This window comes from Coffea arabica, chromosome 2c (assembly GCF_036785885.1).
Source record: "Coffea arabica cultivar ET-39 chromosome 2c, Coffea Arabica ET-39 HiFi, whole genome shotgun sequence".
Lineage (NCBI taxonomy): Eukaryota > Viridiplantae > Streptophyta > Magnoliopsida > Gentianales > Rubiaceae > Coffea > Coffea arabica.
In genome coordinates this window covers 8,501,749-8,517,266 of record NC_092312.1, presented here as the reverse complement: position 1 = coordinate 8,517,266, position 15,518 = coordinate 8,501,749, and the positions used below count along the sequence as shown (strand labels likewise).

The following is a 15,518-nucleotide window of genomic DNA, read 5'->3' as shown; positions in this document are numbered from 1 at the left end:
ATGTGATGGAATGGAGTGGTGGCGCTGAGATCCCAGCATACAGGGACTATCTAGTCAAGGTGAAAGGAGAGACAGAAGGAAGGAATTGTGATCTCTTGATTTCCCTAGAGTCATTTGATGTGTTTGTTTTTGGACTTCTCAATGGTGTAGAGATCTTCAAGTTGAGCAACCTTGAAAACAGCCTTGCAACTCCAATCCCTACATTTCCAGAAAGAGTCTTGCCCTCTTGGAAGTACCCGAAAAAGCAATATATTTTCTTAGCTATTGGCCAAGGCAACTTCCCAGTGACTAGTATGACAATCCTCATTATTCTAGTCAATATAGCCGTCTTTAACTTGAGGCAGATGTGGAAAGAGGAATTTCACCAGGGAAAGGACACACAAACGACGACAACTGAAGCATCCTACCGTTGCTTTTCACTCTCCGAGATCGAATCAGCAACCCAAAACTTTAACGAGGCATTTGTTATTGGACAGGGTGGATTTGGTAAAGTGTACAGAGGAGTCATCCATGAGACTTCTGAGGTGGTTGCCATAAAGCGGTTGAAATCAAAATCCAAACAAGGAGCTCATGAGTTCTGGACTGAAGTTGGAACACTTTCCAAACTCCGGCACATACATCTTGTCTCTTTGATTGGTTACTGCAACGAATCCCAAAAGATGATCCTAGTGTACGAGTACGTGCCGTGCGGAACTCTTGCTGATAACCTGTATAAAAATCGTAGAAACAAGACAGCTTTTGTTCCTCTATGTTGGGAACAAAGGCTCAGAATCTGCATTGGTGCTGCTCGTGGACTTGACTATCTTCACACTGGAACAGAATATGGGGTCATACACCGAGATGTAAAGGATACAAACATCCTCTTGGATGAGAACTTTGTAGCTAAGATTTCTGATTTCGGGCTGTCTAAACTCGAAAAGACGAGCCAATCAAAGAGCTATGTGAGCACCCGAGTAAAAGGCACATTGGGTTATTTGGATCCATACTATTTTAGGACCCATCAACTGACAAGGAAAAGCGATGTATTTGCCTTTGGCATCGTTTTGCTGGTAGTTTTATGTGAGAGACCAGCAATGGATACTGAAAATCTGGAGCAACGGAGTCTTCTATCTTGCTTCCAAGAATGCATCAGCAAAGGAGAAATTGATGAGATTATTGATCGTTTTCTTCAGGGTAAAGTTTCACCAAAAAGTTTAAAGATCTTTGTGAAATCTATTCAAAATTGCTTGCACAACGACCCCAAAGAAAGACCTACAATGGCTCAAGTGGTGGTAAGCTTGGAAGATGCACTGAAAAGGCAAGAGAGTACTAATGTTTCTGTGGCAGAAATGGCAACCATTCCAGGGGATGCACATTGGGACATAGGGAAGCCAATAAAGAAAAAAGAACCTTGCTATCATTTTCCAATTGATGACATCCGAGCAGCAACAGACAACTTCAGTGATCGTAATGTCATCATGCAAGATGCATTCAGGAAGGTGCATCGAGGTTTTCTGCAAAATATGCATAGAGAAGTTTGCATTTACTGGTTTAAGCAAAAGGTAGAAGAAGAGGAAGTTCTAAAATTCGGCGAAGAGATGGAGATGCTATCCCAACTGAGACACCCCAATTTGCTTTCCTTGCTTGGGTATTGTTACCATAAAAATGAGATGTACCTTGTGTTTGATTACGATGGCAATAGAACTCTCTCCAGCAATCTATACAGGAGTCGAGAAAAAGGTCCACTGAACTGGAAGTGTAAACTACAAATTTGCATTGGTGTAGCAAAAGCTCTAGATTACCTTCACAATGGTACCCAGAAGACAGTAATTCATATGGACCTCAGGCCAGCAACCATCCTGCTGGACATCAATTGCGTCCCAAAAGTTTCTAATTTTGGGCTGTCTAAAATAGGTCACATCGATCCCTGGGCAAAGCAGTCAGCAGCTGGGGTGGTCTCAGAGACACTGGATCATATGTGTCCTGAAGATATAAGCCTTGGTGTACAATGTTTAACGGAAAAATCAGATGTGTACTCATTTGGTTTGGTGTTGTTGGAAGTACTATGCTGCCGAAGGTCATTGAGCAAAAACAGTCTTCGAGACTCAGTTAGAAGAAGCATTAGAACGAAAACACTTCATCAGATAGTAAACTATCTGGAAGGTGAAGTTGCAACAGCATGTCTGGCTGAATATTTGAAAATTGCATTTAGCTGTTTGCAAATTCAGGCAGCAAGACGGCCATCAATGGACACTGTCGTTGAGAAACTAGAGTTTGCACTGCAGTTACAGGAGAACGCAGAAGCAACAAAGCCAGAGGTGAAGGGGAAAGGTCATGATGGTTTCAAGTTGGAGGACATTTACAAGCAAATACCAAATCTTACTTCTACAAAGCCGAAATGGAAACGGCCACTTCTGTTTTCGGTTTGCCGAGAGTGAGCTGAACAACTTTGTGCTTGTGTTACTTGATAAGTCTTCGATTCTAAATTATAATGTTGCATGTATGAAGATTGAAATCAACAGTCTACTTTTACGTATCAAGAAGTTGAGTTGTCTTACTGAATAAAAACCAATGTTGAGTTGTCTTGTTGGATAAAAACCAATGTCATGTAACAAGATGGTTGCAAGTTTTAGTTGACATTCCTCTACCAAAATACATTTTTGTGATGGTTAGATATATGGATCGAATGCACTTCTATTGTTCAAGCTCTAGTAATGTGTCAATCGTTCATATCCAATGTATCGACAGAAAGACATTAAAGCGTCTATAAAGAGGGCAATACAATTCATAGAGAAAGCCCAAAATCCAGATGGTTCTTGGTAACCATCTCATGAGAAAGATGTAACATGGCTTGCATATTGTATAACCTTTTCGAAAAATAATGGACACCAGAATTACGCCTATCCTAGTGACACGGGCTGCGCCTAAGTTGTGTGCGGCCGTGCCTTTCCGCACGGGCAGCCACGCGCGCTAGTGCCTAGTCGCACGCACGACCATGCCTGTGCGTGCTTCCACGCACGCGACTGTGCCCATCCGCACATGGTCGCACGTGATCGTGTCTAGTTGGCTAGGGTTATTCCACAAGATGTTAGAATTGTGGAGAAGATTCTAGAACCTTATAGAATACTCATGAACCTTATGGATAGCATGCATCTTGAGGATAAGCATGAACCTTGTGGATAAGTTTTGATCATGTAGATAAACATTGACCTTGTAGATAAGGTTTAGACTTGTGTAGAGAATTTCAGGATCACGTAGTATTTTGGATGACCTATAAATAGGTCAAGCCCTTTGTATTGGAAATGGTTGGCAACCTGTAAAGAAGTTTTGTGTGTAATATAAGCTTTCCTTTGTCACACTAACATATTTTTGCGTTCTACTTTTGCGCTTCCGCATTTTAACTCTGTATTGAGTGTTAAGGGTGAACTAGTTGGGCGTTCATGGCTTAAGACTTGAACGTACGTTAGCACCGCACGGAACGGTAACATGCTACATTTATGCCTCTTGGTTGGCTTCGCACACCTATGCTGCTTGCGGGAAAACGGATAGCAACAGTAAGTGCAGTCCAACAAGCAGATCGGAGTATTGTCGCAGGTTGAGTTTTGTCCGGTTCAAATTGATTTATCGGGAATTGTGCAGTCAATTGAAAGCTTGTATTCTTGTTTCAAAGAAAAAGAGAAATGGGAAACACCCTTCATTCTTTAACAACAACACGTCATGGAGCCATGGTGATGCAGCTATCACATTCAGAAGTACAACTCGAATTTAATGGCCGCAATTTTATTCCACCAGCGTTTACTGGCTACCAACTTCAGTTGCTCCTTTCCTCATTTACTCCTGCCCCAAGTCCCTTACTAATCCTGTTTTCTCGACCTTCTGGTCCATTGGACGGTGAGAGGCACATCCATCCCTTGTTTCTTCAGTAATTTTTTTACCGCATATCGTCCTTCCTCGTGACGACATCTATTAGCACAATTTTTTTTTTTTTTTGTTAATCGACAATTCCTACGCTACTGTAAGTCCTCCTCCTACACTAATCTATTTAAGTGAAGGATCCAATTGGGTCGGCAGAACCGATAATTCATTTAAGGGAGAGTCCAACTAGATCAAGAAAATTAACCATCATTGAATCACAATGATGTAATGTGCATCCATTTAAATTTGAAGAAGTCATATATTAATAGCAAATGACAAGAGATAAGGATAAAATCTTGACCTCAAGGTTTTTGTGGTGGTCAAGAGCCCAAGAGCTGTTGGTTTCAATCTTTTGACAACAGTCATTTTTTCCTACTTCAGATTAAACATATCCAGATCATGAATTTGTCTGATAACTAGAGAATGAACTGCATAGATACACGTCAACACACTTATTTTTTGTTTTGGGCATAAAATTAAAGAATGAACTTCAAATTATTCTACTATTATTTCTTAGTGAATTGGTCATCAAGTAAAGTATAAATTATATTCTTAATGAAAGTTCAAGGTTCAAACCTTTACACATGCAATTAAATGTTGCCGATCCAGAGTGTGTCTGTCTCTTCCAAATCTTTAGAGCAATGTAAATGTTGCCGATTCAATCAAAAAAGGTACGCCTCCTACTATTATTAGAACGAAAATTTCAAACTTCTTATTAGTTTGCTTTTGCAGTGGAAAATCTGGAATTACTACTAATGTGCCATCTATTTAAGCACTCCGAACCACTAAACAACTCCTAACTACTTTTTCTAACATATCGCAATGAATGCGAATCAATACTCAACAACGTGATTAGGCCCCGCCCCGCACTATGTTTTCAGCGTTGCATCTATGGACACGATTAATGTTGCTGTTGTCTTTTATAGGTCAAAGAGTCAGGAGGCAACTATGCAAGTCATGTTTTCTCTAACTTTTCCAGTTAGAATTTAATGGGGGAAAAACGAGTAGTTGACTGGACTGAGACACTCAACTGTCCCGGCCCCTGCATGCACACCCACCGTCTCCTTTTTCACTCACTAGCCATTCCTCATTTCACCTGTTGAGATCCAACTCTAGTTTTCCAGTGCCATTGCCATATATGGCTCTGGCAATGGTGTGATTTGTACTCCCAGCATTAAAAACACCCACAGTTTTGTTCGTATCTGCTGTAAATTTCAATAGCTACAATAATTGACTTCACCTGTAATTTCCAGCTCTCCTACATTCTTATACCCCTATATGCCTTCCAACTTCCCTCATTCTTCTCTTTCAAACACCAGTAGATTTTCGTTGAATAACCTTTAAGCTTTCTCCTGTCCCCGAAATGGATCCCCCCCTATCATCCTCATCGCTTTCACCTTACTATAACATCATTTTCGCAGCACTAGCTTTCTTTTTATCGGGCCTGGTTTTCTTGGTATCAAGCAAATCAAAATCCAAAAGGTTGAATTTGCCTCCAGGGCCGCCTGGATGGCCTGTGGTTGGCAACCTCTTCCAAGTTGCTCGATCGGGGAAACCTTTTTTTCAGTACGTGAGAGATCTTTTGCCTATATACGGTCCAATTTTCACTCTCAAGATGGGCACTAGAACCATGATAATCATCACCAGTGCCGATTTGGTATACGAAGCACTCATCGAAAAGGGTCAAATCTTTTCTAGCCGGCCTCGAGAGAATCCCACCAGGACCATCTTCAGCTGCAACAAATTCACGGTCAATGCGGCCCTTTACGGCCCTGTTTGGCGATCCCTGCGGCGAAACATGGTCCAGAATATGTTGAGTGCAACGCGGCTTAAGGGCTTCAAGGATGCAAGAGATAGCGCAATGGATAAACTGATTGAAAGAATTAAATCCGAGGCTGAAGCCACCGATGGTGCTGTTTGGGTGCTGAAAAATGCCCGATTCGCGGTCTTCTGCATACTATTATCTATGTGTTTTGGGATTGAAATGGACGAAAAGATGATTGAAACGATCGATCAGATGATGAAGACTGTGTTGCTTGTTCTTGATCCAAGGTTAGACGATTATCTCCCACTTCTAAGCCCATTTTTCTCCAAGCAAAGAAAAAGAGTTCAAGAGGTCAGAAGAGAGCAAATTGAGCTACTCGTCCCGTTCATTGAAAAGAGGAGAAATGCTATTAAGAATCCAGGATCAGATAAAACTGCAGCTTCATTTTCCTACCTTGATACATTATTTGATCTTAAAATTGAGGGTAGAAAATCAGCTCCTTCTAATCCTGAGCTCGTCACACTTTGCTCTGAGTTCTTGAATGGCGGAACCGACACTACCGGGACGGCAATTGAGTGGGCCATAGCTAGGATGATCGAAAATCCTGATATTCAGACGAAATTATACAAAGAGATTAAAGGTGTAGTCGGCGATAGGAAGGTTGAGGAGAAGGACATGGAGCGCATGCCGTACTTAAACGCCGTCGGTAAAGAGTTGTTACGTAAGCACCCTCCCACGTACTTTTCCCTAACCCATGCAGTAATTGAGCCGGCCAAATTAGGTGGGTATGACATTCCAACAGATACAAATGTGGAAATTTTCTTGCCGACCATCGCGGAGGATCCAAAATTGTGGTCGGACCCAGCGAAGTTTGACCCGGACAGATTCCTCAGCGGTCGGGACGATGCCGACATAACCGGTGTCACCGGAGTGAAGATGGTGCCGTTTGGAGTTGGCCGGAGGATTTGTCCCGGGTTGGCCATGGCTACGGTGCATGTCAATTTGATGTTGGCCCGGATGGTTCAAGAATTCGAGTGGACCGCTTACCCGAAAGACAGTAAGGTGGATTTTAGTGAGAAATTGGAATTTACAGTGGTGATGAAGAATACTCTAAGAGCCCACGTCAAGCCAAGGATCTAATGTAATGTAAGAGAGGTTTTCTGCCATGAGATGTTAGGGTTTATATAGATATATAATTATCTACTACTACATATATTTCTTCATACTTCTGCTGAAAGTTGGATTTTGCTTTCTCCTTTTTTTTAAAAAAAAAAAATCTTTTAATACTGTATTTATTTCGGGAGTCTATTGATAGGGGTTTGACATAAACTTGTCTATGTTAATTTTAATCGTTTTCATAAAATTTGAGGAATTGGCATGCCATTGAAGTTGGACGGCTGAGGGCTGTGCAAGTATCTATCTTCTTATTTCTTGGATTGGAATATGGAGGAAAAATTGATCAAACACGTTTAAAAGCTATTGGCCGACAAAAGTGTCGTCTCCCAAACTCACTGGATCAAACGGCGTGAAAATCGAGTTACAAGAAGTGATCTGAGCCACATAAATTATTTTGGTCTAATCATTGCCATGAACCTTTCGGAACGGTTGTTCTGACAACCGTTCCGTTCCGAAAGGTATAACACCATTTGCACACGATATAATATCATCCGTACAAGGTGTAATAATAGAATAACAACGAGTAACACTATAACAACATTTTTGTGAGTTTCACACGGCGTGAAAATCGAGTTATAAGAAATGATATGAGTCGCACAAATTTTTTTAGCCTAATTATGACCGCGAACCTTCTGAAACGATTGTCAGAGACAAGTGTTGTCACCGTTCCAGCCCCTCTTCCAACAAATGTTGTCACCGTTGGAGGTAAGCTATTAATGAACAGACTGCAATTCAACACACTTGAGTTTAGAGGAGCAGTTTGTACTTTTTTTTTCTAACATTTTCTTGACGAAATCAAGAATTCGGCAAATAAATCTAGATCCCCGAGCAACCTTCAAAAGCCGGCAACTTTTGAAGGCGCCCAACGGACTTATCTACCCAACCCCAAACCCCCCAATATCGACGTGGGAAAGAACCCCCACAGGAGCAAGCCCAGCAGGGCGGCTTCTACTAAGAGCTAACTAACCCCCACCAACCCCGGTACGGCTACCCCAGCGAATGTTTTTTTCTAACATTTTCTTGACGAAATCAAGAAGCCCAGCGGTTCGTACTTCGCATGTCTAAATTTGGTCAAAGATCCATCACTTTCTTTGACCTTTGCGCCAAAAATGGAAGCACGAATGGGTAATATTTGAAAACTAATTTGTTACGAGAACCCTAATTGGGGAAATCATACATCAATTACATCTCACGGGACAAGGAAATAACTAGAGCTCAACTAATCCCATCTTATTTGCTTAGTCACTACTAATCCTCGAGTTCTTATTGGATACTCGGCAGTACATTTAAATTAACTGCAAGTGGATGCACATACTTACATTCATTACCGCCCTTGCATTTGGATTCTTTTCCAAATTAATTCTCTGATTCTTATTGGACACTTATTAATACATTTAATTTGGATGCTTTTTCAATTTAACTGTACTCCTATACAAAAAAAAAAAAAAAATACTCGTCATTGAGTACTCCTTAGACAAACCTCCTCAACATGAGGATTAAGTTAAGGGGGGCTGCATTTGCGTGACGACGTGGCAATTAGTAGACATGGTTGCAAACAGCTCAATAAACATTGGCAGGCCAGACAGCATTCATGTACGTGGCCTGGGTTTCAAGTTTGCAAGAAACACGGCCCCCTAGCGTGCGGCTCTTTATTTCGGTGGAGACCACTGCATTTAATCACCCATTTTCTCTGATTCGTTGAGAATGTCGAACTAACAAGGAGCAGTCACTAGTCAATGTAAAGGGACCAGATGAAGATGCCATGTCCAGGGACAAATCCTATTCAATTCGAAACTCATGGCCAAAAATGTGCTTGGATTAATTGCGAGTAAGCAGGACAACTCGAAAGCCAGCGACTTGGTCTTCTTCCCGATGAGCAATGGGCCTCCGTGCAAGAGGCCGTCAAAATAGAGCCGGGGCTTAGCGGCGAGACAAATTGAAGACTAAGGCAAAAAATGTGATTTCAGAAGCCCATGGTAAAGGGGATATGAATCGTTGTACTTGAGATGATGATGATAAAAAATCTAGAAATGCTTCTATCACGTGCTTTTGTGTAGCATGATTAAACCCTTTTTAGTTTTGGTGAGCTGGCATTTCCAAAGAAGGTAAGAACGTTCCAAAGATGGGAGTTGTATTGGCACATTTTTCCAACATACTCTCGTCCAATCTTTATAAGCTTTAGATATGCAGGTTTAGAAAGAATGTAATGTCCCCAAGACCTAAATTATCAGACATTAACCAAGTCACCGTAAAATCCCTCCTAAACCAAAAGGCAAGAATGTCTGGAATAGTACGCCCAACGAAGGACTCTGCTTGCTTTTGTGCCCAACTATGGTCCAGGTTGTCACAAGAATACCATACACATACTTTGAAAACGTATACATTGCTAATCGAGCTAACCAGGAACTCAACTGTACTACAGAAGTAACATCTCCAACTATACCTAAGCCAACAGACGTGCCAGTAAAACAGCTTCTATCAAAGGGCTAAAAAAGAGACAGACAAGAAAAAGGAAAAAAAAAAAAAATAGATACAACACCTTATTATATACACAAAAAGATAAGAAAAAGGCCACAAGGAAATCGTTCCACTTCCTGGGCACACAATCTTGAAGCAAACTTGCTGAAGCAAACTTGCTGAATAAAATCTCTCTGTAACTCCGTGAAAATTGAAGTAATGATGTTAAGGAGCAGAGGAGGGATTCTAAGCATTTGATGGGCTCTCCATCTCTTTGTTCCCTGACTTTTTAGTTATTTGACGATCATCATTCAAGATGGGGTTGCTTTGTCTATCTTCTACCCCAGCTCTCTCAGAATGACGACACCCGTCCTGGCTGGGTTGCATCCTCTGGCTGTCACGTGGCGTCGATGATAGTCTATGGCTGTTTGACGAATGGTGAGTATTTAGATTTGCAGGTTGGATGGTATGCTGAGCTCTGATGGCTGAACTGAACAAAGGTTGCATAAAACGTTTTCTCTCAGTAAGTTCGCGCAGAGAAACGCGACAAACTGGACATGTGGAATGCTGATGCAGCCATATGTCAATGCATGCGGCATGGAAAAAATGTCCACATGAGGGCAATATCCGTAATGTGTCTTCCTTGTGATAATCAGCAAGGCAAACTGCGCACCTGGATCACAAAAAGAATGCTCAAAGTTGTTAATGGTCTCAGGAGATCGATTACTGAGTAGCAAACACACCACATCCAGAGCACAAAACCAAATTTACTCTCGGGAAGAAAAAAACACTTAAAATGCTTTCTAAGTTTCCAAAAACCATTCCATGCAAGAAAAGGTAACCGTCCAAGATGGTCTAAAACGTTCAACTTTACTAAGTTAATTCATTGGGAGCACATGACTTGCTACTAAGGAACAATTTACACACCAACAATACAAAAGTGGTTTAACTACTATTACTTTTGGGGCTTAAGAGAGTTAAATCAGGAGTTGATTAAACTGACATATTCTCAAGATTAATGTCGAGCATTGAAGCTAAGCAGACCAGTAAATATTGTTGTTTTAATAATTATCTGCTTTAAGAGAAGAAACCTAAGTAACAAGGGAGCTACAGAGAGACCATGTAAATCTAATTCCAACCTATGAAACGGTGCATCACTTTTATTCTTGTTGAAGCAACCATATAATAATTCCTCTTCTATTGAGAAGACCCATGTAATTTTGTCCAAAGAAACAAACGATACAGAGCTGAATCCAAAATATTGTCAGTATATAAATTAAGCAAGACACTGCAGATAATATTAGGGATAAGTAATGCTAACATTTGAATTGCTGATAGAATAAATATGATAAGGTCAATAACAAGTAGAAAAGCAGTAAGGAACCCTTTCCAAAAGATAAACAAGAAAGTTAATTAACAGCTTGTTTGATGCTTTTCCTTCAGGACACAAGACACTTGCTATCTTGTAAATATCTTAAGTTCTCAACGATATGACCCTTACATTTTAATTTCTGCAGAGTTGTAGGCATGATATCCCCGACTGTAGCCAGTTTCATATGATTACAGTTATGCAGAGTTAAATCTAATTACAGTGGTTGACAAGAAACAAGCTTGAGCCTTGCTAAGCTTTCCAGAAATAACCAACCAAGTAGAGATTTCACTTCTGTATATTGAACTGAAGTAGTGTTTTCACGAAACCACATATGGCACATTAATTGTTGTCTACCACATTTCAACAGCCACTTAAGTAATACATGTAGGACAATTATAAGGGGTTTACACAATGACTCCTAATAAAAATTAAAAATTACTGATGCCCATTGCCCACCAAATTCAATTTGTCAATCCAAATGACTCTAGTCAAGAGGTGCAGCAAGGGAAAGAAGAGCACAGACCACCTCAAACTTCACATTCTGCTCAACTTCACTACTGAGGTGAGGATCACCCATGAGTTATCATCAACAGTTTCTGTAATTTTCATTTCCTGGAAACTTACAATGCCCTGTCTGATTACCTTGTCGTGCAAACAATCATGTTTGATTGCTTAAAACATCATAGAGAATCTCAAAATTGATAATGAAGGACAGAATAAATTCCCTTTCACCACAGACTCTATGATAAATTCTGGACCAACTCTTACAGTCAAGCAATTTTTAGTGTTACCAAACAAAAATTAAGAAATTGTACAGAATCAAGCAGCCCAGTGCCCCATGAGGTGGCCTAATACAAGATACAGAAACTGAAAAAGAATTCTATTTTTATAACCCAGGACCCCTCCTACAGAAGGGAAAAATAAAAGGATGTCTAAATCCTGTTAACAAGTTCCTTCCAGCCCTAACTGAGAAATTAATCAGCGTTGTAGCTTTTGATTAACAATCTTTTGAAAAGTTCAACTGGCAAAGAAGAAGATTAAATGTGCTCCGCTCATAAGCTTGAAATTATCAGGGAGCAGCCAAAGCACCTAAAAGATCACTCATATTTTCAGTAGAATAGTTGCCACACAAGCTCAACATTGACCTTTTTCTATAGATTATCACAGAACTTGTTGCTTACTTTTGCTAGCATGCTACACTTCTGTTCAAATTAATGTTTTTATTCATTAACAGGAAGAACTTGAATCTCTTCTACAAATTAGAATATAGGAAGCAAAATTATATGAGGATCATTCCAGAGAAATCTTCCTACTTTCATAGAAAAGCTCGATTAACTGTAACATCAACCAAATTTCCCTTTTGCAGCATTTCTGTCACCACTGAGGTCACTTTCCCAGTTTTCCATGACAATATTCCAAAGGATATTGTCTTGCATGGTTATAATACTAATATGACAAGACATTAGGAAAACAACCTACAAAAGGATATCCTAGTAACTCATCTTGTGTCAGATAAATTCCTCAGAAATATTTATAATCATCATGCAAAGGAATCAAAAACAAGAAGAGAACCAATTTCAAGATTTATTGGGGAATCTTCATAATAGTTTCTTGTTCTGTTAACTATAAGGAGTTGCAAATTCAGATAATTTCAGCAAAAGCTTGGGCACCAAGAAAGGGTACAAATTGTGGATCAAGTTGTACAGACAATCCGCTACCAACGAGTTTCACAATTTGATATGACAAGAAGTTACAGACCTATGTCTATCAATTTGGAAATGGATGAACTAGTTAATCAGTTGAGAATAGATAGGCAGTTCGGGAGAATTTACATGACAAAGCATGCTCCTGAGTTTTAACAAGGCTTAGTTGGATAGTTCAGGGGAATCTCAAACACTAAAACGCGCTTGGTATAGAGACCTGCTCACCGCTTCTAAGGCAACTTGTGTGAATTAAGGCTGGTGCAGAAACATAATCTAAAGAACACAAAATTAAGTGCAATAAGACAAATGTGATCACGAGTTGCCATATAATAACCAGAAAACAGTTGAAAAAGAAGAGAAGAAAGAGTAACTATGAATATGCAAGCAACTTCTAGAAGCACTCTATCCACCCTCCTTTAAATTTCCAGCAAGTCCTTGACTGGAACTGTCATATTGGAATATATAAAAGTATAATAAAAGGAGAATTCATAACCGTTTCAGCTGTGGACTAGACACTCATCTCCACCCCACGAGAATGATCTGACTTCCACCAGCAGTAAAGCAGAAAACCATGCCTTTGACAACACCATGAACCCAGATGGAGAAAGATGGTGCCAGTCTCTTACTAGCCCCCCAAATAAAAACTTGAACTTTTCCTAATAATTTTTTTTCCTTCACAATTTATATATATTCTCTTAATTATACCAGAATTTAAAATATCAACTACTGCCATCATAATTATTGAACTTTAGGTCACAAAGATTTTTATATACTTTAGGTCACAAACTTGAATCAATCTGTTGCACTTTTCTCAGCATTTACAACATCCAATGGCAGATGAGAAGCAGTAATCAAATTACAGGAAAGTCACAACTTGTTAATATTAGGGCCAAATCTGACTTTTCCAATGCTACCTTTGGTCATTGTATACGTACCCCAAAAACTGTTTACATTGCATCTCAATTTGAAAATCATAAAGTCATATCAGCAATGTCAGAGTTATACTGCTCAAAATGAAGACAAAATCTTAAGAAATGACACCAATCTTTGTACACATTCAAACTGTTCCTATCTAGTTGTCTTGTTCTAAAGTTTGGTATAAAACAGGCGACACTCAAAACAAATTTCTTTATTCCCCATGCTTTCTTCTGCCCTCACCACTTTTGGTTAAAGTAAAAGAAAAAGAAAAAGAAAGAAATAAAGAAAGAAAGAAAACAGAAGAAGAAGGCTCAGCTATTGAAAAGGCAAAGGAACAAATAAAAACAAAACTACAACAGTTGAAAGAACTTTCCAAGTTGTAGCGGGCATGCCAAAGCCTTGTAAGCATACGGAAACTATATATACCATACACCATAGGAAACATGAAAAGTTTAACTTACTGATTATTTTCTCCCGAGGAGAAAAAGTTATCACCATACTTCTTTGTCGGGAAGTTGGCAAAAATTACAGGTTCAAGCCCATGAAGCCCTCGTTCCAACTGTACAAGAAAAGCAGCAACATTTCCTCATTTCAAAGAGCACGAGATGATTGAAAAAAAAATGCATCATCCACACCAAAGTACGAGTGATAGGGGAAAAAAAAGGAAGGAAGAAAAAACAAACAATATTACACTAAAAAAGGGAATTAAACGAGACAAAAGGCATAAGTACAATAGTACAAGTACAATTTGGGTACACCAACCAATATAAAACAACTAGCTTTAGCTAGGCAGTCAAAAGGGATATGCAGGAAGGAGACCTAAAAGCTAAAACACAAGGAAAGTAGAAGATGTTTTAAGACAACAGACAAGGAAATCCTACAGCAATACCAATCCATAGGTAAGTGTTCCCCTCAAAACGGATGAACAGAACAAACATATATACACAACAAAACTCGTTTGAATTTTCTCATTTTTCTTTTAATCTCTTAATTAAACAAATTACACACAAGACAATCAACTAATTCAGTATAGGCCAGGCTTTACCAGCAGACCATCCAAAGGAACATCAAAGACAATGATCAAATGCAATGATGTACCCAGAGCAATAAAATAGGGCATCTCAAATACTGAATCGTGAAGGAGATATTCAAAGAGAAATGAGTGTAAAGGGCTTACAATGCTAAGATCAGATCTATGGGCTCTAGCAAAAGAACGCCTTGATGCATTCAATTGAATTATAGCACAAATAAGCCTTGTGCAGACAAACACAATGAACATGGTACTCACAGCAAATCCAATCACTGTCATCACTAAATTTGTCCCTGAAGACATCATTTCTTTACTTAGCTTTCCTATTGAGAGTCACTTTAATTCTCGTTTCTTAGTCTTCCCCACTGTTCAAGAAAAACTATAACGAACCCTTGAAGAAAGTTCAAATCTTGCCTCGTACTTCACAGCCAAACAAGCGTAATTCTACACTGCACCTCACCACCTACTAGAGTTCCCTCAGAACATCAAGCAAACCCAACTTCACACTCAAAATCATTTGATTTCAACCACTTTCTCGCTTTGAATAAAAAATCCACCTTGTTCTTCTCACTTTCGAACTGAGAAATACTCTTTTACCTTTCTTCCTCTACATGATTTGCGCCACCTCCTCTTCTAACTCCCTGCATATGTACAGGTAAATCCAACAGGGATATGCATTGTAGAGTTGTGCATTTGGTACTGAAAGCGGTGGTTTAAGAGAGGGATGGGGTGGGGGAGGAGATGTGCCGTAGAAGCTGGTGCGTGGCCTTGTGGAATTAGGCGACAAGAGTCTTCAGTTCACTAAGCCCGGGCGTAGAAACCACGGGAACAGGAGAGAAATGTGCGTGAGAGTTTACTATTATGTGTGTGAGAGACGGTAAGAGAGAGAGAGAGAGAGAGAGAGAGAGACGGTATTTCGGTTGCCAACATATACTCCATTAGATTAGATCATGTGATTAAGAGGACACTGGAGAGATCTAAGATCCAAAATCACTGTCACGCACCCAACGGCAGCGCAGTAACACTTAAAGGATACGATTGATTGGGTGGACCTTATAAATTATAAGCTATGTATAACCCAAAAGTCCCCCTCCCCCCTTTTTTTTCAACTTTTTTCTTACCCTATTTGTTAGGATTAAATGTTTTTTACATACAATTTATATACTAATGATTTGATTTTAGAATTAAATTATGATGATATGG

At 39.7% G+C, this 15,518-nt stretch overlaps 3 protein-coding genes across 4 annotated transcripts; 2 read left to right on the top strand and 1 right to left on the bottom strand.

Annotated features, from left to right (window-relative positions):
* Positions 1–5: 5 nt before the first annotated feature.
* Positions 6–2,417, top strand: LOC113723826 (putative receptor-like protein kinase At5g39000). Its single transcript, XM_027246794.2, has one exon. The coding sequence runs from the start codon at positions 6–8 to the stop codon at positions 2,415–2,417; it is 2,412 nt and encodes an 803-aa protein (XP_027102595.1).
* An 871-nt stretch (positions 2,418–3,288) lies between these two features.
* On the top strand, positions 3,289–7,047 carry LOC113725699 (cytochrome P450 77A2-like). 2 transcript variants are annotated; one of them, XM_027249004.2, is made up of 2 exons: positions 3,289–3,870; positions 4,821–7,047. In XM_027249004.2, exon 2 carries the CDS (start codon positions 5,258–5,260, stop codon positions 6,797–6,799), a length of 1,542 nt encoding a protein of 513 aa, XP_027104805.1. In that variant the 5' UTR covers positions 3,289–3,870; positions 4,821–5,257; the 3' UTR covers positions 6,800–7,047. The 2 variants fall into 2 exon arrangements, with proteins under 2 accessions (XP_027104805.1, XP_071930211.1); XM_072074110.1 differs by lacking the exon at positions 3,289–3,870 and adding an exon at positions 4,434–4,565 and having other exon boundaries at positions 4,821–6,896.
* A 2,129-nt stretch (positions 7,048–9,176) lies between these two features.
* On the bottom strand, positions 9,177–15,255 carry LOC113725698 (RING-H2 finger protein ATL38-like). The gene is made up of 3 exons (XM_027249003.2): positions 14,463–15,255; positions 13,747–13,844; positions 9,177–9,965 (listed from the first exon to the last, which is right to left on the bottom strand). The coding sequence occupies exons 1-3, from the start codon at positions 14,619–14,621 to the stop codon at positions 9,539–9,541; spliced, it is 684 nt and encodes a 227-aa protein (XP_027104804.2). The 5' UTR covers positions 14,622–15,255; the 3' UTR covers positions 9,177–9,538.
* Positions 15,256–15,518: the final 263 nt, after the last annotated feature.